The following is a 27,923-nucleotide window of genomic DNA, read 5'->3' on the forward strand; positions in this document are numbered from 1 at the left end:
CCCAACTGAAACCTATAAGTTATTGAGAATTATTCAATTTTGACGTAAATTTTAGCCTTTACCGCACTGGTCACGTGATGCCTACTCAGCCAATCATTGTGACTCGAGTCAATGAGAGAGAAACGCATGGTCAGACAAAACAAGAGGTGGTCAGAGAAATACGTGTGAAAAGTAGGGGAGTGGGATATAAGGGAAAGAAAGAGAAAAAGAGGTGCTAAAGCTGTTCAATTGTTAAGATGTGTTGAGACTGTTTATTATAAAAATGGTTGGGACTGTTAAGGTGTGTAAATAGTTAGCAAAAAAGAAGAAAAGGGAAACTCAAGTAACACTTCTTATTTCATTTTTCTATAACTAAGCACTATATTTAAGATGCACATTATTTTCCTTATCTATAGGTTGAACAGAGGAAACAAATCAACAGGCAGGACAACTCTTAGCCAGTCTACCTGTCTGATGCCCAGTCTGTAGGCGACAATGCGGTCCACAGCATTGGGGTTCATCTGGGTCCACTGGAGTTTGAAGCCGTAGACTCTGGGTCTGTTCTGCCACAGAGGGCTGTAGGTATCATAGTAGAACTCCGGGGCGTAGGCCTTTCCTGAGAGACAAAGCACAATGATAATGATACGAAATGCTTCAATGCTCACGTACGATGAAAAACACATCAAAGACTAGAAACCATTAAGTGGAATTTAAGGGGTTCCACGCACATCCACCACATCTCACAGTTTGTAATGTCACCCTGATGACATCACTGGGGTATTTTTTTTTTTTTCAAACATCTGAGAGGTCCCTTCAGAGCCATGGAAGACAATATAAAACAGCTTTTATAAGCTGAGTAGTATTTGCTCGATTAGTGAGCTGAACCTTATGTGTAAGATAATAAACTATATAATGATAATAAACTTTATTTATATAAACAGCAGTTACAAAGTGCTTCACAATGGGTAATGAAAATGCATAAAACTCAACTATAAAAACAATATAGTGAACCAAACAAAACCACAAGACAGATACAACCGACAGGAATAGAAACAGCGTGTCCCTTTATGATTTGGTTAAAAGCTTGAACACTGATGAAGCATATTATGACAAATGCTCAAGACTTACAGCCTGATGAGAGCAGTGCCGCACATTGACACTAACACATTTGTGGAGTGAATTATGGCAGATTTGGGAAATAAAAAGATCTTTTTTTAGATCTTTTATAGCATTTTGAGGATTTCACAGTAAGAATGTGATGAATGTAATAGATATACAAATGGGAAATGGCAAAAAAAAAAAGAAGAAAAAAAAAATAATTAAAGGTCAGTGTGATTAGGGCTATTAGTGAAACAGATGTGAATTCCACCTTTAATTTCAGAATGCTGCTAGGTTATAATAACGATACTTTTGCTGGAGCCCTTTAATTTTCACACAATTCAGGCATACTCTTACACATAAGTGTTTTTTTTTTTTAAATGTTTCATTTGTTAACAGTAAGAATTATTTCAAGGCAAAATGGGAGCTGAATTAGCATGACAAAGATGTACAGTATCTCTTATCTTCACTACATAGTGTTTGTTCTATTTTTACCCACTCTATATCATATTCCTTGTTGCTGCTATGACCTAGTTTTCCCTCAAGGATCATTAAAGTTTCATCTTATGTTACGTGACAGAGAACATTCATGGCACAGAATAAAGGCATGTACCAGATTGTAGAGATCCCGACACTAGACTCAGAAGCCTCCCCAGCAAAAAAACATAATGTCATACAGCTGGATCTGAACTAACATGCAGATCTCAAACCTTTTCTTTCAATAACACGGTTTGCTTTGTTGGAATCTGTGAGGATTTATTGTCTACAGAATTGTGGCTTGAACTGAATAAATCTTTTGAATAAAGTTTTCAGCTTTCCAGTCACAGTCTGCAAGCCGATTTCTGACAGTTGAAGGAGCTGGCAGAACATTTCACTTTAATAAATATCTAGAAACAAGCCTACAGGATGACCTTCCAGGCAAAGAATAGCAATTCACCTCAATGACACGTTGTTGCGTTTGTCCTTCTGCTATTTGGGCTGTTTCATTGAATACACAATACCCGAGGTAGATGACTGTTAATAACCATGGAAAAGACAGTAGAGCAGCCATTGTTAGCTCAAACAAAAGCAGCACTGGGATTTGATGCACCCACACAGAGATACAGTAAGTAGTTGATGTATGTCAGGCAATTAGATAAACCTGTCAAGTTAGTTTATGTCACTGATGAAATATAATGGCATTATTTTAGCAAATGGTTTTAGTCTAGTCTCTTGGGTCTCTTGGTGTGAAAAGATCCTTGAACCATAGGTTTCCTTTGGCTTGACTTTAAGAATGACACTCAAGGGAGGGAGTAAACTAGGAGCCTTGGGAGTCTGTGAAGGTCATAAGTTCAAACAGATACATGTCTGCTTTTAATTTGCTGTGTCACTGCTTACAACAGGCTAGTGGTTCTTAATCCTAAACTGAATCTGAACCGTGTAAAAGGCTCTATTTTTTTTAATTGTCAACAAATCCTATGAAAAGAAAAAATTAGTTAAACATAAAAAAAGAGGATATTGTGTTTCATCTTCAAGATTCTTCAGCAGGAACAAATGAGCTTGGGACGACAGCCACAGACAGCAAGGATGGGCAGTATTGAGAGACAGACCCACACATTGTTGGTTTGGTCTTTTCATGACATTTTTAACAGATAACACCAGCCGTATCCTTTAAGGAGAATTCATATGTAGGAAAAACAGTCACAGTGCTGGAGGAATCTGAGCTATGCTGCTGTATTATCATGAAGCATTGGTTGTAACTGATGTGAAAGATGAGATGAATTCTACCACAAGGAAAACAATATGGGACAAACACTGCAGAATAGTCAATTAGACAGGAGAAAACATAATAAATAATACACTGAAAAATGTAATAATTTCTTAGCACCGTAGTCAAGGTGTAAACACATGCATTTCGGATAGAATCATTCAAATTTACATAAATCAGAAGCAGTGAGGTGCCTTTGTAGGAGGAAGAAAAAAACAAGTTTAGCGGTTTCATTTGGCCTCTGACTGCTTTGATCAATTCTCATAATCGTCCATGATAATAAGTCAAAGTCAACACTGAGGGCATTTTGTTCTGCATTTTAGACAATAAATCAGGTTAATGGTGCTTTGGGCAGCCAACTGCAGATCACTTGGCCTTTACATGGATAAAGCTATTTAAAATACAATATTTTGATCAGGGGGAAAGGCACACTCATTCATCAGCCAGATAAAATCACCCAGAGAGAAAATAAAAAGTGAAAGCAAGAGAAATACTGTTAATAATTAAACAATGTAATTCATCCTTCAATGTTTTGACTTTCTGTAGAGTTAAGAAATGCATCTGGAAAGGCGACCAGCAGTCTACTGCAAGGTAAACCTTTCCGTTATAACTGACGATGCCATAATGTAAACTGCTTACATGCCTTGCTGAAATGTTAATGCAACCAGAAAAACATATTCCAAAAAAAAAAAAAAAAATGCAAAGATAATTACTGTCTGCACTTCACTTGGCACTGTTTCGCTGTATAGAGCCAGCTGTGTTTACAGGATACTGTACAGCAAATGTTACATAAGCCAGCCTGGTAGATAGTGTCAGTTTTGTTCATGCAGTTTATACGGTACAGTGAGGCCGATAAGGAAAAGAAGAGGCTGTAATTTGCAGTACAGCAAAGGCACAAAAGGTTAATTAAACTGACTTCTTTCCCTGTATGTTTTCACAAGTTGTCTTTAAAGATTCCAACACAGACTGATTCAGGAACACATGACTGAGAGGACTGAAAACACACACACACACACACACACACACACACACACACACACACACACACACACACACACACACACACACACACACACACACAGAGTTTTATTTTGAGAAAAATATTTCAAATTAAATTTCTGTAGTGCGCATTCACAGCAAAGGCAGAAACATTCAAAAACACTGGTGAGCTGTTGTCTATTCAAATATACAGTGTAATTAAGCAAGATGGCCCTCACTCCTAATAATACGTTATGTGTGGTGAAGCACATTACCTAACCCACTTACACTGCTTGAAACAGATAACCCTGGGTGGGAGACATCAAACATAAAGTACAGAAAGACTTAATTGATTTTTTTAAATCCTGTTTATAACAGCAGAACCAATGCAATGATTCATAACAGCTCAGTGAAAAAGCCCTTCAGGCTAGAAGTTGACCTTGTTTGCCGACTTCCTTTTTCATTTTTTAAGGGTTTATGAACATGTTTTCTTCTTCAGGAAAACACTTTGTCCCACCATATGCTGAGTGTTCCTATATAGTGCCGGGCTGATGTGTGATCTCAGCTTTTGTGGCAGAAATGACGCTTACATATGGATGCACAGCTGGCCGAGACAAACTCAACACCACCATACGAATAGCTAACTGACTATGGGGAAAAGGCATTAGAAACACTAGAAGACTCGGTGGTAATTGCCTGGTTGTGTCCTTCTTGGGTGGAGAAATGAAATCTCTGTGGCTTTTTTTTTCTTTTAGGGAAATTTAGAACATTGAACTTGTAATGAGTCATTTCAACCCTTACTATTCAGTTAATTTTCTACTTCCGCCTTCCTTGACTAATCCATTTGAAAAAAAAAAAAAAACCCAAACATTTCTAATCAATCGTATTAACTGGGATTGAATTTTGTTTGTATTGACCCTGTGTGCCATCTGATTTTATCCATCTTGGCAAACAGAGGGCCACTCGGGAGTGACTAATCTTGTGATATTGTATTGATATAAAAGAAGCAGAACCACAAAAAATAGGTCAGAAAAAAAAAAACGAGAAAAGGACAGAAAAATAGCAAAATAGATTGTGTCAGTCCTTCAAACCTGAGACACTTTCAGTCTGATTGGAGATAACATTATTCATATGCTGCCTTTTTACTCTGACCATGTAATGTCACTCATTACAACCTACAGGATTCATCAATGTCAGTTTGTCTCTTTGAGCCGCGGAAAGTATTCAACATCATTCTCCATTTACCGCAGGGGTGAAATTCAGCCCAGGTGAACCAGGCGCAGACTATAAAGGCAGAAAGCCGAGTTGCTTAAAACCATGTCTGCAACTCAAAGCTGAGGCACAGATCGGAGACCAAGGCTGATAAGGTTTATAAACCGCTGAGATAGAGGAGTGTGCTGGTTTGAAGGTAAAATGTATTTAGTCTTTTTTTTTTTTTCTTTTATTTGAAGATATGATAAAGACAAAAATAACAGAGAAAACATCGGATCGTACCAGCTCTAAAAAGGCCTCGGAGGGTTATTTTAAACACACCTCAAAGAGCCAAACAAACATACAAAAAAATAAATAAATTGAGATGACAAAAGCATTACTCAAAACAGATGATAGATTAAGTAATAATATATTAAAATACACTGAACGCAGCTAAGGCATACAGATGGAGATGAAATAGTCAGTGTGTGTGTGTGTGTGTGTGAGTCACAATAAAGGAAACACAATTCCCTCCTAAGATTAAGATATCTGATTGCAGCCAACTTTGGGCACCATGTTCCACAATGTAATTTCTGCATCATTAAGAACATTGGCTACAATAAAAAGGGAAACTGGAACCATACAAGCACATCATCATTTAGAATCTGAATTCATTTTATGAGCAAACTCGCAAAATACAGACAATGAACATCTGAACATTGTCCCTGAGAATTTTCTTGTTCTTTTCTTCTAATTGACGACAGACTGCCAAGAAGAGGGATTAAGTGGGAGAGAAATGAGAAACACTGCTCACCCTTTCTATGTGGATTCCAGCAAAACTGTATATTGTTGAGGAGACTGGTCAATGAGGGGAAAGGGGGAGGAAGCTGTGTGGACTAGCACTGCATAATCAGTTAGTTTACTATAAATGTTACTTTTGCAAGTGGTTAGAAAAATATGATATCCTAAATGGGGACTCCACTGATTTTACAGAAGAAGTTTATTTTACTCATCATGGTGAATGCCACACAGGCCAGTTCAGAATATCTCACCTCTGCTGCTTCCTTTTTTTCTTTACTCTGTCTCTGTACAGTCCCCCAGCTTTATGAAAGTGCAACATTAAATTGCTGGATTACCACTTTAAATTTCATGCTTGTTCATCTCGGTACCTGTGTTTCATCCAATCACGGCTTCATCAGTGCACATTTACAGCCTAAGGACAGGATGTACAGTAAAAGCAGACTGGTGCATAAATCACCTCATCAGATTAGAATCAGAATCAGAGAGAAAAGAAAAGAAAAGAAAGAAATTCCGCCTGAAGATTTTTTTATTTTATTTTTCCCAGTTCTAACTCTTCAGAGGAACATGATTTCAGTATTTGCTAAAAAAACTCAGGGTTCCCATGACAGAAGGCCTGAGCCAAATTCGGTGGTACACATTACATCCCTCTGAGGGGTCTCTCCTCTGGCACAATTTAATGGCCAACTTGGCCATTACAGCCAAGTCACTGTTTCCACAGATGTCCCAATGGCTTGGCACATGGGCATCCATGCACATGCACACACTCTCCCCTGGCATAATATACTATCTGAGGCAACAGCGTTTATATAGTCCTGACAATGGCCCGCTGCCCGACTTTGGTGTGTTTACATGTGTCTGTCACCATGGTAACAAACATGTTTTACATGGTGGTTTTGAGTGGATCCGTGAGTTTAATCGAGACACTGTGGCTTCAGGCCAAACATCCTGACTGATACGTTTATTACACATCTACAAAGCCTGAGCAGACGTGGGGGGAGAGCAGTGAGGCTATATCCACAGAGGTGTCTACCTGTCTTCACTCTGTAAAGTGAGCAAACCAAGATACCACCTAACTGCATGAACCATAACAAATATTTCATGAGCTTCATCTTGAAGAGGGCTCACAAGTCATAGAGGGGAGCTGATATCCACTTTCTCCTCAGCAGATTATTTATTTCATCCACACTACAGAATATTGTAGCTCTCATATTGTGGCTATTGAGTTTCAGGGTAAAATCAAAAAATCTTATAGAATAAGAGCTTGAGTTAAGGGACTGGGGCGCGCCACATTTCATAGAAGACGGGAGGAACCAAAGTAGATTTTCTGCACCACGCTCCTGCACTCAGGGGGTTACTAAAAGAGCCTCCATACCTTTGGCAACCACTGAGTCCAGATGGTGGGAATCTGGAGCATTGGGCGGGAGGAATGAAGTGATGGCAAGAGAGAAAGGGAAGGAGGGATGGAGGATGAAAGGGAAGGAAGGGGAGTGGAGTTAGGATGAGGGAGGGAGGGAGGGTGAGCAATAGCAGGCAAAACCCCAGCCCTGTTGAGAAAAACAAATGGCTAGAGGGTACTATCTGCTTCTGTCTCTCTCTGCTCTACCCATTTTCACCAGGGAGGACTGATTTATGGCACACACGAGGGCGGGGGTGGGGGTTGGGTGCTCATGGTGTCCATCTCTTTCTCCAGGCAAGCTAGAGAGAGGGAGGATTATAGGCATTTAATATTAGAAAGATGAAGAATGAGGGAAAGACAACATGGACAAAAAAAGGAGACAGAAAAATCGAGTGCAGAAAAGGTACGATTAGAAGACAGCAACAGATAGAGAGAAATGGACAGTATCAAAGAGGAGAGCAACCTAAGTGGCAGAGGATCAAAGTGACAAATACTCCTTCTGTGACCCTGCAGCTCCTGTCTCTAATGGGAGGTCTGGGAGATTGAAACCTTGGCCAGAGTTCCTGCGGTCACTCAGCGTAGCCAGACTAATTTGGTCCTGTCATAACATCCAAGTAGGAGATGGACACTTGGTGCGCTTGATGAAAAAAAAAGAAAAAAAAAGAAAAGAAGAAAAAAAAAAAGAGAGAAAAAGAAAAAAACAGAGGCAATCTCAAAAAAATAGCAGGAAGGGAGTAAGTGTGTGTTATCTGAAAGAACAGGTTTAGTACGCGAGGCAGAGAAACATGATTGACGTTTCCCATTCAGATTGACAATCTATGACGTTTTTTTCTTTCAGTCTTCTTTTAAATTAATTGTCTATCACACACAGAGGCATCCACACCCTTTAAACACACTATGACAAGGCCTGTTATGTTATGTTTGAGGAGCCAATTTAAGCCTGCCCGAACCAGGATAAATGACCAAGTGGAGAGCATACTGAAGAACTGGCTGTAGACATGCAGATGTGCACTGAAAGAATGAAAGCTAAATGTCTGCCATCAACTGTATAAGAGAAATATTCCATGTAAAAAGAGTTTGGGGGATAGCGTTGTTCTTTTTAGGCTTTCCTGAATTAAAATATATAAAGCCAAAGTTTAAGAAATTGATTAAACAGTGTGTTTATCTGTTCTTACATAACTTACAAATGTTAGACAGTCCAGCTAACTAGCATATAACTTACAGTAATAATGTAACCAAGCCTTACTTTCACGGCTAAAAAGTTTTTCATACTAGGGCATTTTGTTAGATTACAGGTGACATTAAAAAAAGCCCTGTTCTCAACAGTACACACACTATGTAGTATTCCACTGTGTGGAAGCTGGTCCTTGATGTTATCAAAGTTTAGGGTAATGTTAACTTGCTGTTAACTACTCTGTCCTGTCTTTGTTATCCAAGATAGCATTACGGTCGCTACACATATCAGTTTGTCTTCCTTGTCCAAGTAAATAAGCTAAGCAGCCAAACAGGGACAGCAGTAACACTGGAGTGTCATTTCTTTCCTGTTTCCAACCAACAGTGAATATTCATTTCTTTCAATCATAACCAAAATCATTCTAAAACCTTAACCACATTTATTATTGTAACAATGACGAAGAAAGTCCTCTAACCGTAATGAGGCACTTATGCTATATGCTCGTTTAGATCGGCGAACTTGTTGAGTAAATTAAGCGACATTTGTAATTTCAGCCACAAAAATATATGGTTGCCATCTATGAATGAGAAGCCTGCCACAGTTTGAAACTGAGGACCCACTGTTTCCAAAATGACTAAGAATTTTGAGGTTATTCTGCCACTGTTGACAGTGTAAACTGCACATGGATTGTGTGTAGAACAGGAAGGCATAGAAACCGTAACTAAGGATGGCTTAGTGAATGGGCAATCAGTATGAAAACATGAAGAAATTATTTACCTGTAACCTGAAAGGTGCATTTGCCTGCTCCGGCTTCATTGATGACATTACAGGTGTACTCCCCCCAGCCGTCTCGATTCAGGCTGCGGATCGTGTACTCTGTCTCGTCTCTTTGGGCGTCGAAGGCTCCGGCATGGAGCAGTCGGTTTGATAGAAGCCACTCAAATCGCAGCACACGGGAGGGGTGGGCTCGCAGCACCCTGCAGGTCATCACCACAGGCCTCCCCAAGCCCTGACGCATCTCCATGTAAACTGGCTCTACTGTCGGAGGGTCTGAGTGGGAGACAGAAAGGCTCAGACAAGTTCAGCAGACATTTGACAGGGACAATGCAGTTTACCAATGCAATTGAAATATTAAACAATATGAAAAAAAGCCTTTAAAAGAGGGCAAAGAGGAAAAAAGAACGAGTAGGAAAAAGGTGCATTGACGTCTGTACAAGGCAGACACTATTCAGATAAGGACACCTGCGGTCAGACTAGGTTGTCTCCAAACTCCAGAGGTATTTACTGAGAAAAAATATCTGGAAGACAGGAAAGACACTCAGAATACTAAGTATAGAAGTTAGGCATGAGAAAAAAAATAAAGCAATATCTTCAAAAAGCTAAACAAGGACATGTTATGGAAGTGAAAACACAAGGAAAATCGCTCTGAGCAATGTACTCACAGCTCGCCAAATAGCTAAGAAGAACATCACTGGAAATAAAATTGCAGCTGTTTCAATGACAGACACTGAAAGGAAGACAATAATTCTAGAGGACAGTCTAACATGGGAGTGGTGAGCAGAGAGAAAAAGGTGAGATTTAAGCATATTGTAAGTAAACTTTAGACAATCAGCACCATAGAGTCAATACAACTCAGCAATAGGTGAAAACTGACGAGTGAAAACAATCGTGGGGAAAGTGGAAATGGGTGCAGGAAGATCAATTTGGCAGGAAAACTAGAACAATGTTCTGAACAAAATCAGTCATGCTTCACAGAAAATTGGGAACAAGATGATGAAGTGCACTTCAAGCTTTCAAAATGGAAAATTAATAACTTATTTGAGTATCTGACAGGTTTCACCTCTTCGCACCAAGACAACCTGGTGACGAATTATGCAGCGCAGCAGAGCGAAGTCAGGGGCTGAATATGACCTCAGTGCAACCCAGGCCGCAACGTAACGTGTGCGATTTTATTCAAAACGTTGGCATATGTTAAATGTTTGCTGGATTAATGTGCATGTGGATAAAATGTGTCTGTAGGTTTTTTGTGAGGACAAATGCGTGTAAGTGGTTGTGTGCGGAAGCAGTGAAATGCTTATGAATAATTTCCCCATCATCTTTGCTCTTGACATGCTCATACAGATGCTTTACAAAAGTCACGGCAACGCTTGAAAAACAAACGTGGATGCTGAAGAGAAGAGACAGAACGACGCGCAGTCCCTTAATTGCCTGAAATTTGCATAATTCCATTCAGAGTAAAGGAGAGGCGGGTAGCTATAACTAGGGCTGGGAATGTTACTTTTCAAAATGTAATCTGTTACAGATCACTGATTACCTGATTGAAACTGTAATCTGCAGCATAATCTCCTACATTATTCACACTCGATAATATAATCTAATTACTGAGCCTTCTGAATGTGATAGGATATGCAATTAAATGAACAGTTTATTAAAATTTACAGCATATAATTTGATAACACTATTAATGTCATTAACTGCAACCTTAATCAGCTATTTTTTTTTTTAAGATGTGTAAAATGCTAAAATCTCACTTGCTAAATCTTTTTAAGGAATCAGGGTTTGAATGTTGAATGTGCAGGTTGTGTTTTTACAAGAGACAACTTTAATTTTAGTTTTTCTGTTGCACATAATTGAATTAACCTCAGCCCCGGCTGCAGAGCAGAGCGGGTCTTCCAGGCCAGAGACGTGCACAGAGAGAGATCATAGTGTATGCAAAATAATCACTGACATATAAGAGTGGGATTTTACTTTGTTGCCCTCTATGCTAATTATCACCCTTCCTTCAATTCACACAGCAGCTACCATGATTAATGACACACCATTACATCGGATAATGACTGGCTGAAATGTGAAAAATAATAAACCATAAACAACACTGGATGATGGAAAAAGTAAATGTAAATCTTCCAAGAGGTTTGGACTGAAAAGACCAAAAAAGTGCCTACTCCACCTGATGCTGTTCACAAGGTGGAGAGTAAAGTGGCCTTCATTTCCACTAAATGAAACAGCAATCAGTTCCTGCTTCAAATGAGCCTTGCCTGGGCTTTTACCCAAAACCAATGGTTTATGTCGGACTCCAAAAGGAGGATCTGAATCTCTACTTATCACATTAAAATTGTAAGTTTCACTGTGGCGGTGAATCAGGGCCCAGCTCCACAGCCTCCCTGAGTGGCACTAGACCAAATTGCAGTAAGTGCATTTCCATTCACACAGAAAGACAAATGAAAACAGGGTTTGGGTCTGCAGCAGATAAAAAAAAAAAAAAGATCTTATATAACCAAAACATCCTTTAAACAAGGGCACATGCTTCATCTCCCCCCTGCGCATATCCTGTGAAACAGCTGCCCGGCGAACATGAGGGGAAAGGAGCGAAAAGGTCCTCTGATATTCCCTGAGCAGTGCTCGCTATGGTTAGTGTAGCAGCGAGGGCGACGGGGGCTCAGAGTTGCTGTAAGTCACAGGCTGAGGGAAAACCCTGAGCAGTGGCTGAGATGTAATCCATCATCAGTCACCGGTGGATACCTTGACAGTAATGTGGAGAAAAACAACATTTAGGAGCACGGAGGCCTTTTCCCCACGGTCCACGTGGACTGCCATCTACAGGGAGGAGGACAGAACAAAGACATGGATGCACATGGGGGAAATATGAATGTGCGTGTCTTTGTGTGTGCGTGGGGAACTGAGGTGAATTTGTCTGCATGCGTGCACCTGCATTTCTGAAATACTGCTTGACAGGTTTACAATACAACCCCAACTGCAGCCGAAATAGGTTTAGGTTTTCCATGTGCTTCGGGTGAGTGCATCAAGAGATGGTAGTGCAACTCCTGTGGGCAAGCCTGCAAGAGTAAATTGTACTGTAGAACATGTGAATGTACATTTGGTCTTTGTTGTTTTTCTTTCATCCCTCTTCCCTCATGGCTCACAAGATGGCAGTACAAAGATATTTTACTTAAGTAACAGTATCAATACAACAACATAAAATAAAAACAAAAAAAAGTTCTGCATTCAAAATTCTACTTTGGTGAAACTACAGCATTTAGTGCAGTGCAGAATAATGGCCTCCGATATATTATTACTGTAAATTCTGATAAAAGCTGGTATACAAACGACAGACTCTGAAATAATAGCTGGCACTGTGGGCAGCACTAATAAAGTCTAGTCTCTAAGAGGTGAAAAACATCAAGGGGATGAAATTATCAGTCGCCTACTACAACAGCTCACATTCAGTAAAATTTCCATTTCCACAGCAGTAACTAAACCAGTACAACGGCAGAATTGCCATACTCACCACTCTGTTTTATAACAGCTTTTATACTCTAATTAATTCCACCCTTTTTCTCTTTGTTGTAATCCAGATCATTTTTAAGCTACTGTCAACAAAACCACATTAAAAGCCTACCTGCAAAAGCGAGGCTACAAGACTTTCCATGTGGAAATTCTGGAGTGTGTGTAGTGAGTGGAATTAGTGCTATGTTAATGGACATTATACTGACTTCCTGAAGACAAAAGGTAAAAACAGAGGAAGTTTTGAGTTTGTATTAACTGGAGCACAGGGGGAATTAGAAAAAAAAAAAGACCTAATATGAGAAAAGGTCGAGTTTTCTCTATGACAGTGTTAAATAAAGGCCACTGTTTGAGAATCTTCAGCATGCACTGCAGCTTTAGATTGTTAAATCTGGTGCATCAATGTGTCAATAGCATTTACTGCTGTACCTGGTGAAGGTGGAGCTGGTATCAACTACTTTGTATACAGCTGGATAGTTTAGTCCAGTGGTTCCAAGTCAAGAGGTTGAGCCCCCAACAAAGGGTGACAAGATACGTCTGGGTTATAATGAGGTGATTATAATGGAGTACGGAAAGAGAAAAAAAAAAATTATCTTCTGCTGCACATTTGTATTCAGTTTTCCTTTGCTTATGTAACTGGAGCCATCTGAGAAGTTTGAAATCTCTCTTTTAGTGGAATTACTAAATACTAGACATCTTAAAAGTGACAAGTGGCTCCATCTGGACCCCGCCTTTTGTAAGGGGTCACAAACAGAAAAGGTTGAAACCCATTGGTTTTATTTTTAACAACTGAAGCTGTCAGATAAATGTAGTGGAGTAGTACATCATTTCCCTCTGAACTGTAAATGAAGTAAAGTACACTGAGTTTCCACCTGGTGTGACATGAGCGCTCCTTGTTAACCTCTTATTTACTCTGTTGACACATGTTGGATTAACATGTGACATACCAGTGTTCCATTACCAGATATGCCACGTTTTGCCCACAACAGCGTTCAGAAGCTGTATGTGGGAGTATAGAAAAAAACAAACAGAAAAAAAACAAAGGCCTTGTTCTTGGATGGAAGCAAATGCCTCCTTGTGGGAGAATAACCTTTGTAGCATAACATGCTTCACTATCAAGTCTTGATAGAGGAAATAACATTCATTAGGAAGTCAAACAGTTATATACAGAATATAATATGATAACCCTGATTCAACTGATTTATAATGAGTCCCTGTGTTGAATAATGTAGGGAAAGGCTGCTCCGCATCAACGCACCCTCCTTCGCTCATGCTGCAGCCGCTGCAATCAAACAATGAACTGAAGCACCATCTACATTACCATATTGTTATTAAAACTTAGCGATAATTTATGAACTTAAATATACAATTAATGATAATCAATGTAGACTCTTCAGTGCGAGGAGTGGCCTGGTGATCCGCTAATAGGTTTAGCTCAGTCATTGACCAAGTTATGAATTATTCTGTCTAAGCTGTGCGCAGCCTTGTGTTTACAACCTACACATTCGCTGACCTTTTCTGGTGTGGATTTGATGCGGCTGATCAATTCAACATTGTTCCATAAAAAAAAAAAAAAAAAAAAAAAAAAAAGGTTTTTAAAATTTCATCCCCAAATGTGGTGTGTGAGCCCTGCTGTAATGCAAAAGATTAATTTGCTGGTGTTAGGCTGGCGTTAGGCTAATGTGAATCGCTCTAATATGATTCACATTAGAGTGGGCCTCAGGGGCCAGCATTGCAGGTCTCCTTGATGCAGAAAGGAAAATTAATTAAAAACAATAATCGTGTAATTCTGCTCATTACTTTTGCTCAGACAGTAGCTCTTTATCCTGGTGTGTCTTTTTGATGTATGTCAGATAGCGAGGTGTTCGCTCAGGGGGACAATCGCAAGGTTGCATCAGGCAGGTGTCATGGACGATGTGAGGAGGAACAGAAGGGAAGCCTGGATAAAAGATTCCCGTGCATCTGTGCTGAAGTAGAGCTTGATAACTCTCACTCTGACAGACATCGGTATCTAGGACAGGACACCACTCTATACCTCCGTCTTCTTCTTTCCATTTCTCTCCGTTTCTTCGCTCCCTCTCTCAAGCCCCTGGACCATGCCAAGTCAGTTTGACTAAGAACATTAGGGTGTCACAGCTTGGGATTTGGCGTTTGCAATTCTATTAGAGCGACGATTCTAAAGGCAAACGTCTTCCATTCCCTCTACCTCTCCTCCTGGCGTTGCCTCTGCCAGCCAACAGATGCAGGTTTTTACATATCAAAGCTGTTGACTTGCCAGAGTCGTTCCTTCACGCCTCTAATGCTCTTTCCTTCAGAGGACTGTACCTCGGTCCCTTGATCAAGTTACTAAACGCGGCTTTGCACATGGCTCACCACCAAAGGCGGGTGGCTCACGCTGGGACCTGGAAATGGAGGCGAGAAAAGCATCTCAGAGGGATTGGCTTGTGCTTACACACCATGAGACAGGCCAAGAGAAGGAAAGGAGGGGGCATACCGACAGGCGTTCGGAGCAAACAACAAAAGCGGGGCCGGATTGTGTTAATAAAGTAAATTCTCAAGCTGAGAAAGACGAGCAAGGGTCTATGTATTTGGCAAACGTAACAGAGTCAACAGAGTGCGTTGATGTGCACACATGGTGGACACATTTCCTCAATATTCTCAAATTCTCTCAAAGCAATCTAAGAACTCAAGAGCGGATTGTTTGTGCTTTTTAAACCTGGACTTTGATGCCAGCAATTAATTAGAAACATGACTCTGAAGCGCGAACATAGCAGAATGATTGGTTTATCAATACCAAAGCCCGAATAAGTCTCTTCATTAGGAGGTCTACTTTGAAGATGGAGAACAGATGAAAGTATGACATCAAGAACTGCAGTGTAAGAGAGGTGCTTTATTAAAATAATGCTACACGATCAGATATAATTGCTGTCTCAAATACTCTTGTGTTGAAAGGAAGAGACAGAACGATCAGAAGTGAAGCGATGTGCTTCACTGTGTGTCATGTTCTGTGTCTGTCATCTTATGATGCAACTAACATGCGAGAGCAAATCACTGTGAGAAAAGGAATAAATTAATAATAAGATGTGTCTTCTCAATTCTCCCCCTCCCTCACCTCCCAAGCCAAGCCACCTCCACCTGAGTGTCACTAGCAACAGTCTCTCCCTGTAAGTGACCCCTGTCACTTGAGGCTGGAGTGGAGGGTGCAGCAGAATGTGATAGGAGATGACCTTTTCTGGTTGGGTGTCAGAGGAGAGGAATCTTGCCCGAGAAGCGGCCGCGGTGTTGACCTCCACTGTGTAGATGGGGTCATTCAAAGGTTGTGGACCTTCATGTTAATTACATCTTTGCTTCTTGAGAAAACGGGTTTTTCAGCTCTTACTACTGTATCTCATCCCATACTATTATATTCAACTGGGGCAGTATGAAAGTATATAATTACTTTTAAACGCTTGGCTTTGGATTTTTTAGTATCCATCATACATTCAGTAGCTGGGTAAGACCACATGAATTTATAGTTTGGATTAAGGTCTTGTTCCTCCTCTCCTCCTCCTCCTCCTCCTCCAATGAAGCAGCTGTTGATTCTACACACTGTGAATGCTTTGTTACTCTTATTAGTTTCATCCTATCTGCCTTGTCATCTCTATGGTTAGTCCTGATCACATTTGACATTTGTTTTCAGTTCTTTCACCTGTATCCACTAGATGCGGCTACTCTGCATTCAGGTTGCACCGCGGCTCTTTTCACGTTTGTGTTGCGGATCACATTTCCTTTCTTCAGCAGCCACTTTTCAAAAATTGTTTTGAGTTGTTTCGCTGAAGTATGTGTTGTATACATGCACTGAATGCATGTTTGCAGCTAATCTATTTTTGAATGATTTTTTTTGGGCCATGTGCCTTTATTACAGATAGTGGAGAGAGGATGTTGCAGTTCATGGTCGGCATCTTGACTTCTTCTCTGCGGAGACGCTCCTTGCAGCACATTAATGATCAACGTGGTAACAGATAGAACAGCCATTTTATCTTAGTGTTTGTTATCTGTATTTCATCATGATGAACAATGAAATGCACCATCAAATATTAATGTCATGTCAATTGGCAATAAATATAGGCACCTTCAAAGACACACGACGCTCTAGCAAAAAATAGATAACAATAATAAAGATAATGAAGCAGAAAAAAGAGAAAAAGTTTCATGCTGCATTTTTCAGTTATCTTTTTCACATGCTACACGCTTAACAACTATTCAAGACTATTTTCCTGTGTTTTACATGTGTAATTACAGTGACTGTGTGTTGGGCTCTGAGTGCTTCCAAAACCTGGGTGACCTACAACTCAATATTGTGCCTGAAGGCAACCTGTGTAGACACAGACGGACCACCGGAGCTGCTGCTGATACTCTGATAATGTGCTGCTTACGCTACGCCTCCTGTGTAGAAACGCTGCAACACATTGGTGCATCGGCTAGACTGGCATCAAATATCTCCAGCAGCCACCATGGTGCTGGAATGTGACACGGTCAAAACCAGTAGAAAAATTAGTCTTTCACCATGATGTCTTCATATTTGCATTTCATACCTACTATAATATGATACTTACATAGTGTTTTTTTTTAAATTGTTTCTTCAATAGCTTCATATACTCATTTATTTCATTTATCATGTGACAAAATGATTTTTCATTCAGACTTTTATGTTTTTAATTTTCTATGATAACAACTCTAAACTCAATCCAAAAATGCCTTTTATTTTGGAAAGACCTTGTTTAAATGCGTCATCTTTTGCTTTGAAGCTGTGGCATGTGGTGTTACTGCAAATGAAAGAAAAAAAAATTCATTTTCATAAACGCTGCAGCATCGCAGCTGCTGACCAAGAAGCTTTTAGACAGTTAGGACTTATTTGCTTTTTTATCCTGCTCTGATTTTGCTGCCCTGAGACAAATGGTACACAGAATACAGTACGTGTCCCTGCTGCTCTCACTAACGGCAGCGGGATCACGGTGACCTATTGCTGCTGGTGGCATTAAACTGCTCCCTGCTGCGAGGGAGCAAGGGGGGAAGCAGCATCATACATTCTTCAACTGTTTTAAAATAACTGAGGCAATGTGTGTTAATATTTCACGTGGACTACATGCAGTAGATATTTCAATGAGATGCTGTTCAAAAGTAGGGCATGGAGACATGTTGAACATGAGGATCGATGTGTGAATATACAGCAGCCTTTTAATCGTGCTTTACAAAAGGCTATTAGCACCAATCTTGTTCTTTCATTTTTGCATTCAACAATTTGTTTCTATCCCACCACACCCTCTTTGCATGAGGCAGCAGATCCACCGAGTGTTGCTAATTAATGAAGGGCATCTTAGAGTCTAAATCCTTTGTTTACTTTTTGGTGTCAGCATTGGTGCATAGCAAAGCCACTAACCTTTGATATGGGCTGTCATCACTGCATAATCATAATCAATTCAGCCAAAAATTCAACACAGTCTTCTTCAAAGCACATCAAAACTTCATTAATTCTTTTAACACAGCACAGTGGGTAGCAGCTAAGCTGAAACGTGAATGCCATAGCAAAGAGTACAATAAAACTCTTGGAAAAAAAATGAGGGCAGAATTATGCGCTAATCCTTGTCGGCTAGAACAGAACGGGGGCTGCTCTTGTTCTTCTTCAATCAAAATATTGGTAGTGGGAGTGTCAAGTTCGTCTTGAATCAAAACCCTGGTTCTGCTGCAGCCATAATTCTGTTTTATTACACACTTTAAAAAGTTGTTGGATATTTTCCTGACGTCTTATGTTTGGCAAGTCCAATGCTGAGGACACTTAAAACATGGCAGTCAGCATGCAGCATGTTAACTACCATACATTTCACAGTAGTTTATGAATGACATGCTGCTGCAGAGGTTCTTTCCAGATTACAGTAAATTGAGATGGAAGAATGCATGGATTAACTAAGTAGGCCATGAGGAAAAAAAAACAAAACAATAGAGCTGTGGCTATGAGACTCAGTTTTTCTATTTCTTGTAATCACTTGCCAGAGAATGGTAAGCACCCTACATGGATTGCTTTCATTCCCTTCCTATCCATCTTCCGCTCTTTTCTCTGCAGAGAGAAACATCCCCTGCCCATGAATGAGTGACACAGCTTTGAATCTCTGACGTTTACTTGAAATATTCTATTCAAATATAAATAAATGAATACAAAATGAATACTTGTGGGAATAAATTAGCTGCTAACTAATTAGCTGTTAAGCCATCTTTGAATGTCACATCTCAAAGAAGGGAAAGGGGTTTCTCATTGAGTGGCAGTGGCAGGGGGTCCGAGGCCTAGGGATATGGCATGCAGTCTTTGGGGCTTCTCTGACAAACACACACACACACACACACACACACACACACACACACACACACACACACACACACCACACACACACACACACGCAGCAGACAGTCCCTAACAAGTGCGGACATCAGTATCTAGAGCTTTGTGCCTTTGTTAATATTAGTTCTGCTCAGTTCACGCTCAGCAGATAAAGTCCTCCCCTCAGTGCAAGAGGTGGAGTCAGAGCTGCTTCCTCTCAGACCTGACTGAGGTACCAGGGGACAGGACTAATTTTTCAGCCTTCAGAAGAAAATTGGATGGGCGTGGAAGGGAAGACAGGGGAGAATGTTCAATGTTGGTCACGCTGGACTAGAACACGTAGAGATTAATTACACTGCATACAGAGAAAATACACATTATATCACTGCTATGAGTCATACCATAACATGCATACACACACACACACACACACATATATATATATATATATATATATATATATATATATATACAGATTACTCACATTGTACGATCAGCTCCACCACGGCCTCCCGGGGTTTTACGTTGAACCCATTATACTGACTGGTCTGGCAGCGGTACGAGCCCGTCATCTCCCTGGACACATTAACAATACGCAGCACACCGTCATAGCTCTCCATCTGCATGTTGCCATCCGGCATGGGCGCCTCCTTATCCGCTCGCGACCACAGGATGATGGGTTTGGGCTTCCCTGAAACAAGGCACTCCAGCTCCACTGTGTCACCCTCGCGGGCCACCAGGGGGGACTTGCCCCGGGGGACTGTCAGGTTGGGGGGAACTAAGAAAGAGAAAAACAGAGGAGGGACTGATATGGGGCTCTAGAAAGTCAGCAGGCGGGGTAAGAGGAAATGGTCGACTTGGGGGAGAGGTGGCGTGGAGAATAGGGGTGCGGGGGGGAGCGAATGAGCATCCAAGTTGCGATGGCAATGAAGCTGAGTCTCAGCCACACACACACACACAGCTTTGTATGGAAGGACCATGCAGATATTAGCAGCGGCAATGGCTAACAGCTGGGACGCTCTGAGCATGTACTTTAAGTAACACCGTCATGGAGGGCAGCAATGAGGAAGTTTAATGTTATCAAGCAATGGCAAACAATGAACAATGCGATGGAGACCTGACAAGCAGATGCACTTTGCAACCAAACCGGTCAAAGAAAATGATAAAGTAAAAGCCCTTTTCAACCAAACAGGTCCAGGTACAGCCACAGGAACTAAACTCAGGAACTAAAAGACAAAAACTAAATGTCCTTTTTGTGCATTTCCTGTTTTGCGTTTCCACTGCGTCTGAAGAATCGATAAAAAAAGTTTCGGCAAATTAGTCTGACAACAGATTTAAAAAATGATGAGAATGTTTCACACACAAGGAAACAACTCACATTGGACTGTATATTCTATTCGTGTTCTGTGGTTGTCTATCTTTCAGCTTTAGTTCACGGCTCTGATAACAACGATCAGCCAGTTAAAGGAATAGTATGACATTTTGGTAAATAGGCTCATTCACTTTCTTGCTTTTGAGTTCAGGTCGACATCGCTCTCATACCTGTGGACAACACTGGAAACGGGGAGAAACAGCTGACCCGACTCTGTTATAAACTCACGTTATATCTCATTTGTTTAATCTGTACAAAAAGTTTTTACGGTGGGCTGTGTGTCAGACTACTGCTTCGGCGGGAACAGTGACTTTCCAGAGTCTCAGCAGGTTGCCTGGGGATCTCTCGCTGATAACAAAGACTTTGCATACTGTATAACGTGTAAAGTAGAAAGCTTTAGAAGTGCTGGTGGGTGGTTTGATACTTCTGGGCAGGGCCAGACTAGCTGCTTTCCTCTGTTTCCAGTCTTTGTGCTAAGATAACCACATCCAGGCTGCAGCTTGGTATCAGCTGATATCAGCGAGAAAGCGAATAAGCCCGTTTCCCGAAATATCAAACCGTTTCTTTAAGTTTTGATCCTGTTGTCGACTTTATCACCTCTCCCTCTGTCTGTGACTCATGCTCTCTTTGTGTCGCAGGAAAGAGCGTAGTCAGGAAGCCGACAGCCTCCTACAATCAATTAACATTAAAAGAAATGTCCGGCCCTTGTCCTAGTACTGATGCTAGTTACACCCTGTGCTTGCTGTACACACAAATTCAAGCAGCCATAAAGTTTATGTTTAACCACTCAACGACATTCAGCACTGCAATCTCTACCTCGATCGTCGGACAGTATGAAGCCCGGAGAAGGCACCTCTGTTACCAGGGACAATGGCAGAGGAATTAAGGTTCCTGAAATAGTTCCTGGGCCCATGGAAAAGCTCTTGCAGTGGAAACGGGCTATAACTCACTGAAATAAGAAGGTGAATGAAATCCATCCAGTAATGATAATATAAACAAATTCTATCTACACCCCTCTAAGCAACAACAGCGCATTACCCCTCTACGATACCACGATCTTCATCATTGTCAGCATTGCCATTAAAATCATCAGCATAGCAGTATCATCATAATTGCCACATTGTCACCACCATCATCATTTCAACATTCATAATTCTTATCACCATCACCAGCATCCTCGCCATCACTCTGCAGCCTTTTACTTCCCTGCCCTCCTCCTCATGGAGCTGCTCAATCTCACCCACAGCATCATATTATTCAGAGCATTTACAACAGAACCCTCCCAAAGGTGATATAGCTTTATTGCTGGCTGTGTAACAAAATATGACCCAATAAATATTTTGCCTTTGTTTAACGGACATTTTACAGCCTGGCTGAAAGTTAGCAATGAATAATAAAAGAAGTGCAAAGTGCCAAATTGCTGGACGCAGTCGCAGGCTTCTTTGAGTGTGCGTGTGTGCGTGCGTGTGTGTGTGTGTGTGTTCTAAGTTTGGGAAGCAGGAAAACTAGCAGGTTGGATCAGGCAGTCTGATTCCTCATCAAGCATGCTGGCCAAGTAAATTTGTTTAATTAGTAAACCTGGCAAATTGCACCAGCTCCTAGAGTGCCGTGTGTGTGTATTTGTGTGTTCATGTATTTTTGTGCAGGTCCAAACCATCCGCAGACTCCAAGACTATTTTGTACACTGCTCCCAAAAATAGTTTACAGCCAGCGATTCGAGGAGTGAAAATCTTCTCAGCAATGATGAAACCGTGTCATGCTTCCCTGATGATTTTCGAATCACTGTCATTCTGCCCAAACAATAGTGCAGCTGGAATGGAGTCAAGCCACAGTGAAGTTTCATAGTGATGAAATCACTCGCAATCTCCAGAAAACGAAAGAGTCCAGTTATATTTCTTTTGACCCCATTTCTGCCTGGGTGAGAAGTAACAATCCCACTGTCATCTCAATGATCCAACTGCTGGTATATCTACAGTCCTTAAAGTGAGTCCAAAGGTACAAACCTACTCAAACTTTGTAGAAGCAAAGGGAAAGCTCAACACACATTGCTGATTCTAATGTTTTACTAGATCACATACTCATTTTAAAATTAAAATAATAACTCATACACCACCAGCAAATATTGGTTATTGCTAACCCCAGTGAAAATAAATGTCTGAGACTAGACACGTCTAAAGACTGGTTGTGAATGGGGTACAGTGTGAAAGAACCCTCTCTCTGCACTATTAATGGAAAAATCACAGACATACAGCAACGTTCGCATTCATTTGCCATGTCTCTGTGAACCTGGCGAACTCAAATCCAATCTTCTTTTAGTTCAAGTGAAGTTTTCCTTTTCCAACAACTCCTAATGAAAACGTCTTGAACCTTTGCCCGCTAAAAGCTCCGCTGTGTTCACCAGCTGGTTGCTTACTTAGTCTGTCTGCGGGTTAGTGCTGGACAGGTAACAGACTGCGTTTATCAGAGCTTTTCCACTAAAAACAGCTGCCTGCTGTGTGTGGAACAACGCTGATGGGAGCGGTGAAAGTGAACGAAAAACAAGTCGTGAGCCGCAAACAATAACCGAAACAATGAGCTGGAATTTAATAAAAGGCTCAAAAGAGATGAGAGGGACTGTAGTCAGGAGTTGTGATTTAGTCTCCTCGAGGGACATCCTTTTACACACAAGTATTCATTTTATTCAATGCTGATATATAACTATTGATCATAGCAGCTTTAAACCAATTCTACTGTATATGTAAAAATACTGTTCTGATTAATTATTGTATTACAACAGAAAACACAAAATTCCTCAGTTGCCTTTCCAGCCATTGTCACCCACACGTTTGGCTGCCCATCAGATAGTTCAACCTTTATCTAGACCTTTTCAGGAATGTAATGCATAAACATGCATGGGATAATGAAGACTGGTCATTCACAGATAAATCTTGGCAATGCTATTTGGCACCAAAGGAGCAGCAAAAATGATCTCTCACAGAGACAATGATAGCGGACACTCATTTCATTCTCATACATTTGCTGATTGGTATTCACACAATGTCTCTCGACTGAGCCAGCCAGGTGTCAAGAACTGACATATTTCTTTTCCTCAGCATATTTTCTCCACTTTTCTGAACAATTCCTTGGGCCCAAACAGTGAAATGGCGAATTGACAGCAGCAGGATAGGAGGAGAGCAGCAAGCATCCATTAGCGAGTGGAGGAGAGGTGTATTCACTGAGTTGCCATCATTACACCTGGCCTCTCCACAGCCCAGATTAGGCAGGCAATTACAGTTGTCGGCCTATTGGGTTTGGCAGCGCAAATACTGGCTATCAGCTGCCATTGTCTCTCCCCGCACCATCGTGGAAACGCAAACAGGCATACATGCACACAGACACTCGCCCATCTCTCTCTTGCTTACTCTGTACTCATTTTTCCCTCCTGCTCTCTCTTTCCAAGTGAACACCCTGCCTCTGTGTGTGAGACTGACCACTGAGATGCTCAGTGTGGCAGAGAGCCTGCTACTGGTCTTCACTGTGCTCTCATTGTGCCAAAGCCATCCAAATGCCAGTGATGCCTGCAGGGCATGCCCGCTGTGTGCGTATGCTTGTGTAGTGTGTGCTTACGCGGTTTTATGCCTCTGTATGTGTATGTGTGTATAGCTGAGTGTTTCTCTTCTCGCCCACGGGTGACACCATGCTGTGATCCTGCCTCTGTTCCTCAATGGGATGCTTTTCGCTGTTGTTGCTGGCTGAAAACATTGTGTCTGTCTGTGTGTGTGTGTGTGTGTGTGTGTGTGCGTGTGTGCGTGCGTGTGCGTGCTTGTGTACTTTTTGGGCCAAAATTGGGACTGGACCTCCTTGTTTGGCCTCTGTAGCCTCACACATCTCTAGGACCTTAGCTGGAACGATGCTCTGTGTGTAGAGGCTGATTGCTGAAGCCTGTCAGCAGGATCCATCAGCGCCACAGCAGACACGGTGCAATGTGAGCCGACTGCAAAACTGCAGAATAACTAGCACTTTCTTACAGCGACGAGAGACGGAGCGGTTCGCACGGACGTCTTTGAGAATAAACAACATTCCCACTGCCCCGTTTTCTGGTTAAGGGCTGTGACATCACTCCCTGTCACCATGGCAACGTAGCACTGTCTAGTACTGCAACTCCTCCAGAGTGTGTGTCTGTATGTATGAGAGTGTGTTTAGACAGCTTGAGGCCAATGAGTTGGTCACAATGTGACAGGACTCTGTGCTCCTCTGAGTCCTGGACCTCTGGGAACGGAGAGGAGTCCCGCAGGTCCACTGTGAGGCATGTTTGTGAATCCGTGAGTGTTTTTGTGTGTGTGGGAGACAAGTTGCTGAAGTGTAATAAATGTCTACAGATGTGTTAAAATTGGCTTAGTGCAGTGATAGACTGTAGCGACACACTGCTGACCACAATGACATACTACTGTGTGTGTGTTTTTGAGCCCTATGCTGTTCCCCTGAGATTCTATAAGTTGTCTTACAATCAGTCATACAAACCCCTCATGAATCCATGTGAGCGAGGTTGTACAGCAGCAGGTTTTCAATACCAAACACTCTCATGGGCTGTAGTGTGATTTGTGGCCACACTGCTCTCCGTAATGTTACCCTTCTGTTTTCAAATACATACCTCCAGTACCACCACTTTGTCTGCTGCTAAGCAGTGAGCAGGACTCTGGAAGGACCAGAGTTTATGTACATTGCTCAAGGGGCCTCGACAGTAGTTAATGAGGGAGGGAAAGTATTTCTTATTCATGTTTGCCTTCCAGATTTTCCCAGCTGGACAGGGAAGTGATTTCCCAGATGGCCACCTCCATAAAGCATGACTTCAGGTGGTGCAGTTGGGGCTAGATGCTGGTGCACTGTGCATAATGTGCCCAGTTATCTCGTCTTATTAACATATTTTATGGACTTTGCACAAAGTGAACACTGGTCACGGTGTACCTACAACTGAAAGTACCACTGGGCTTCTGCCCGCTACTCTCCGATTTCCCCAAACCTCTATAAATGTACACGTTTGTGTTTACAGAATACCGAGTTTGTTTTTCCCCCTGACAGTTTGGACATCTATAACCCTCCTCTGAAAAATCACAGGTGTTGTGCTGACATATGCTGCCAGGTGGTTATGTGCCCATCATTCTAGAAGTGGCATGACCGTGGCATCTACTGTTGTCATATGGCAGATTTCTCAGGACAGCAGCCCAGCTGTGGGACAGCTGTTAGGCCCCTTCATCCCAGTTTATAGTTTACTGGGACTGCTTCAGGACCTGTATTGGCTTGTTACTCCAATGCTGGAATCTAGTAGATGTTATTATTTTACTCCAGTTTGCAATTCATAACTTCATTGCATGTCACAGCGGTCAGAAACTTTCAATTTGAAGTTTTTAGGAGAGGAGGAGAGCTGCTAGTGCTCAGGCAAGAAGTAGCTTGCTGCCATCCCTGCTGGCATCCTCGCCACTGGCACCAGACTGAAAAAAATCGCTGATATTTTGTCCTGACTTTCAGACGTTTGGGGTCGACGTCTGTCCATCTTTGGTTTAAGAGGAATTTGTAATACTTGTTGGAAAGCTTTTATTCGCACTTAACGTAACGAGTTGTCAACCTGTCTCTCCTCTCCTGCGCTGTGTGTGTGTGTGTGTGTGTGTGTGTGTGTGTGTGGGGAGGTTCTAAGATGCACACACTGTGTAACACAAAGCAGAGGAGAGGAGAGCAATGCGAGTGTAAATGACAGCAAAACACACACTGCGCTGAAATGAAACAAATTCTTTTTTTTTTTTACTTTTCTTTTTTTTCATGTATTCATTGTTTTGTGGTTTCATGTGTAGCAGGGTGTCGCCTTGAGGAAGCGGGCCGCCCCTGCCCCAACCCCGCCCCAAGGCAATGTTAGGGGAAACATTGAATTGTTAATTCCAAGGCTATGGAGCACATAATTAACTTACGACATTAGTTTGTTGGGTTGCAAAAAAGCCTTTTCATAACTAGCACATCCACTGTTGTTGTATTTCTCCTCTGTCAGCAAGCTGGTCCTGGATGCTATTAGAGTTTATGCTAACATTAGCAGTTCCTTATCATCTGCTGGTGACGATACTGAAATCTGCCTGGGACATGTAGTTTTAGTCTCAGTCTTTTATTATGATATGATGTATGTCTAGCCATCAGGTGCATATTAAAGACAGAAAATGCAAGCTAACATCATTGACTATCTAGCTACAGCTTACAAAATCTGCCAGCAACAGTTGATTTGTCGTCAGTTACAATTCAGGAGGCAGCTTTTGTCAACCTCTTTCTGAAAATAATGACCCTTTGTTTCAAAATTGAGCCACACTTCTGACAAAGTTAAAAACCAGACACATTGCAAAAACAACATGCACTTTGTCATATTTTTCAGTGTGTGTCCGGCCAGTTCTTGAACCAGCTGCTGTGGTTCTCCCACTGTGCGAATCAAAAAACAAAAAAGACAATGAAAGAAGCTGAACATCAACCAACATCAATGAAGAACCACATTCTGTGAAAAATCTACATTGTGTTGTTTAAACCTAAAGGAAGAAAGCAGCAAACAACTTGTTTGCACTCACAATGACCAAACAGCAGTTGAACCTTTTCACCCTGTAGGTGAGTCAGGATGCAGACCAGGTTCCTCTTTATCAGGGTCAGTGAATTTGCTGCTGAAACAAGCACATCAGTGCGGTCAACGGCCAGCGGGCATGCTGCCCCTATTAGACTCACATGTGGCACAGTCATTTGAATGATGGCAGCTCATGGCGAATCAGAGTCAACCAGACAACGGGGAGGTTGAAAGGAGGATATACACACATGAGCAGGCCTGCTGTGAACCTCAGATGACTCAAAATCTTTGCGGAAAAAAGGCCGTACATTGTGTTCATTAAACCAGCTCATCTTTTAATCAACTGAGCACTTAATTGATTTGCTTAATTCATTAACCGCCGTGATTGTTGAGATTGACAGAAACACTGGGTGCTAATTGAGGGACTCATCATGGAGGGATTTATCCGCCTCACAAGAAGGGAGAGGTGACTTTCAATCCTAATACTTACTTTGTGGTCGTCAATCAGACTGGGGATGAGCTGCTGTCGTGCGTCGATGCTAAAATGTATCAACAGAGGCTTTTTCTCGCCACAACGGTTTATTGGCTGTAATGTAGTTTTCCTGAACTGAGATGGCAGAATCCAGTGTTCGCAGTAATTATAAGACAGCGAGCGCAATATCAGCTTTGTGAATCAGTGATGAAGACTGGCTTTAAATGTCAGAAATACATCCATAATAACTCTACATGCTATTAAAATTTTATCTCTAAGATGGTCCCAATGGTAGTTCCAATCTGAAGCCAAAAAAACATTTCAGTGCCGCAGCCGCAGAAATGGCAATAATCACATCATCTAACAACAATCTAGCAAGACACACCAACGAAACACACGTTCAACACACAGGCTAATGAAAGGATTAATTGGCTAGTTCCTGTTAGAAGTTTATGGGATGCTTTATGTTTTACACTAATGCTCGTAACTCTTTTCAGCTGTTTCTGTGTTGTGG

The 27,923-nt window shown here is 41.5% G+C and overlaps 1 protein-coding gene across 1 annotated transcript in view; it reads right to left on the minus strand.

Annotated features, from left to right (window-relative positions):
- The window catches only part of mdga2 (MAM domain containing glycosylphosphatidylinositol anchor 2), a 163,903-nt gene that overhangs the window by 29,235 nt on the left and 106,745 nt on the right, over positions 1 to 27,923 (minus strand). The window contains exons 9-11 of the mRNA XM_022764395.1: positions 19,485 to 19,778; positions 9,142 to 9,414; positions 447 to 595 (exon numbers count right to left, since the gene is read on the minus strand). Coding sequence (XP_022620116.1) covers positions 447 to 595; positions 9,142 to 9,414; positions 19,485 to 19,778 — 716 coding nt within the window. The remainder of the gene's footprint in view (positions 1 to 446; positions 596 to 9,141; positions 9,415 to 19,484; positions 19,779 to 27,923) is intronic.

The sequence above is a fragment of the Seriola dumerili genome, unplaced genomic scaffold, assembly GCF_002260705.1.
Source record: "Seriola dumerili isolate Sdu_G_001 unplaced genomic scaffold, Sdu_1.0 BDQW01000025.1, whole genome shotgun sequence".
Lineage (NCBI taxonomy): Eukaryota > Metazoa > Chordata > Actinopteri > Carangiformes > Carangidae > Seriola > Seriola dumerili.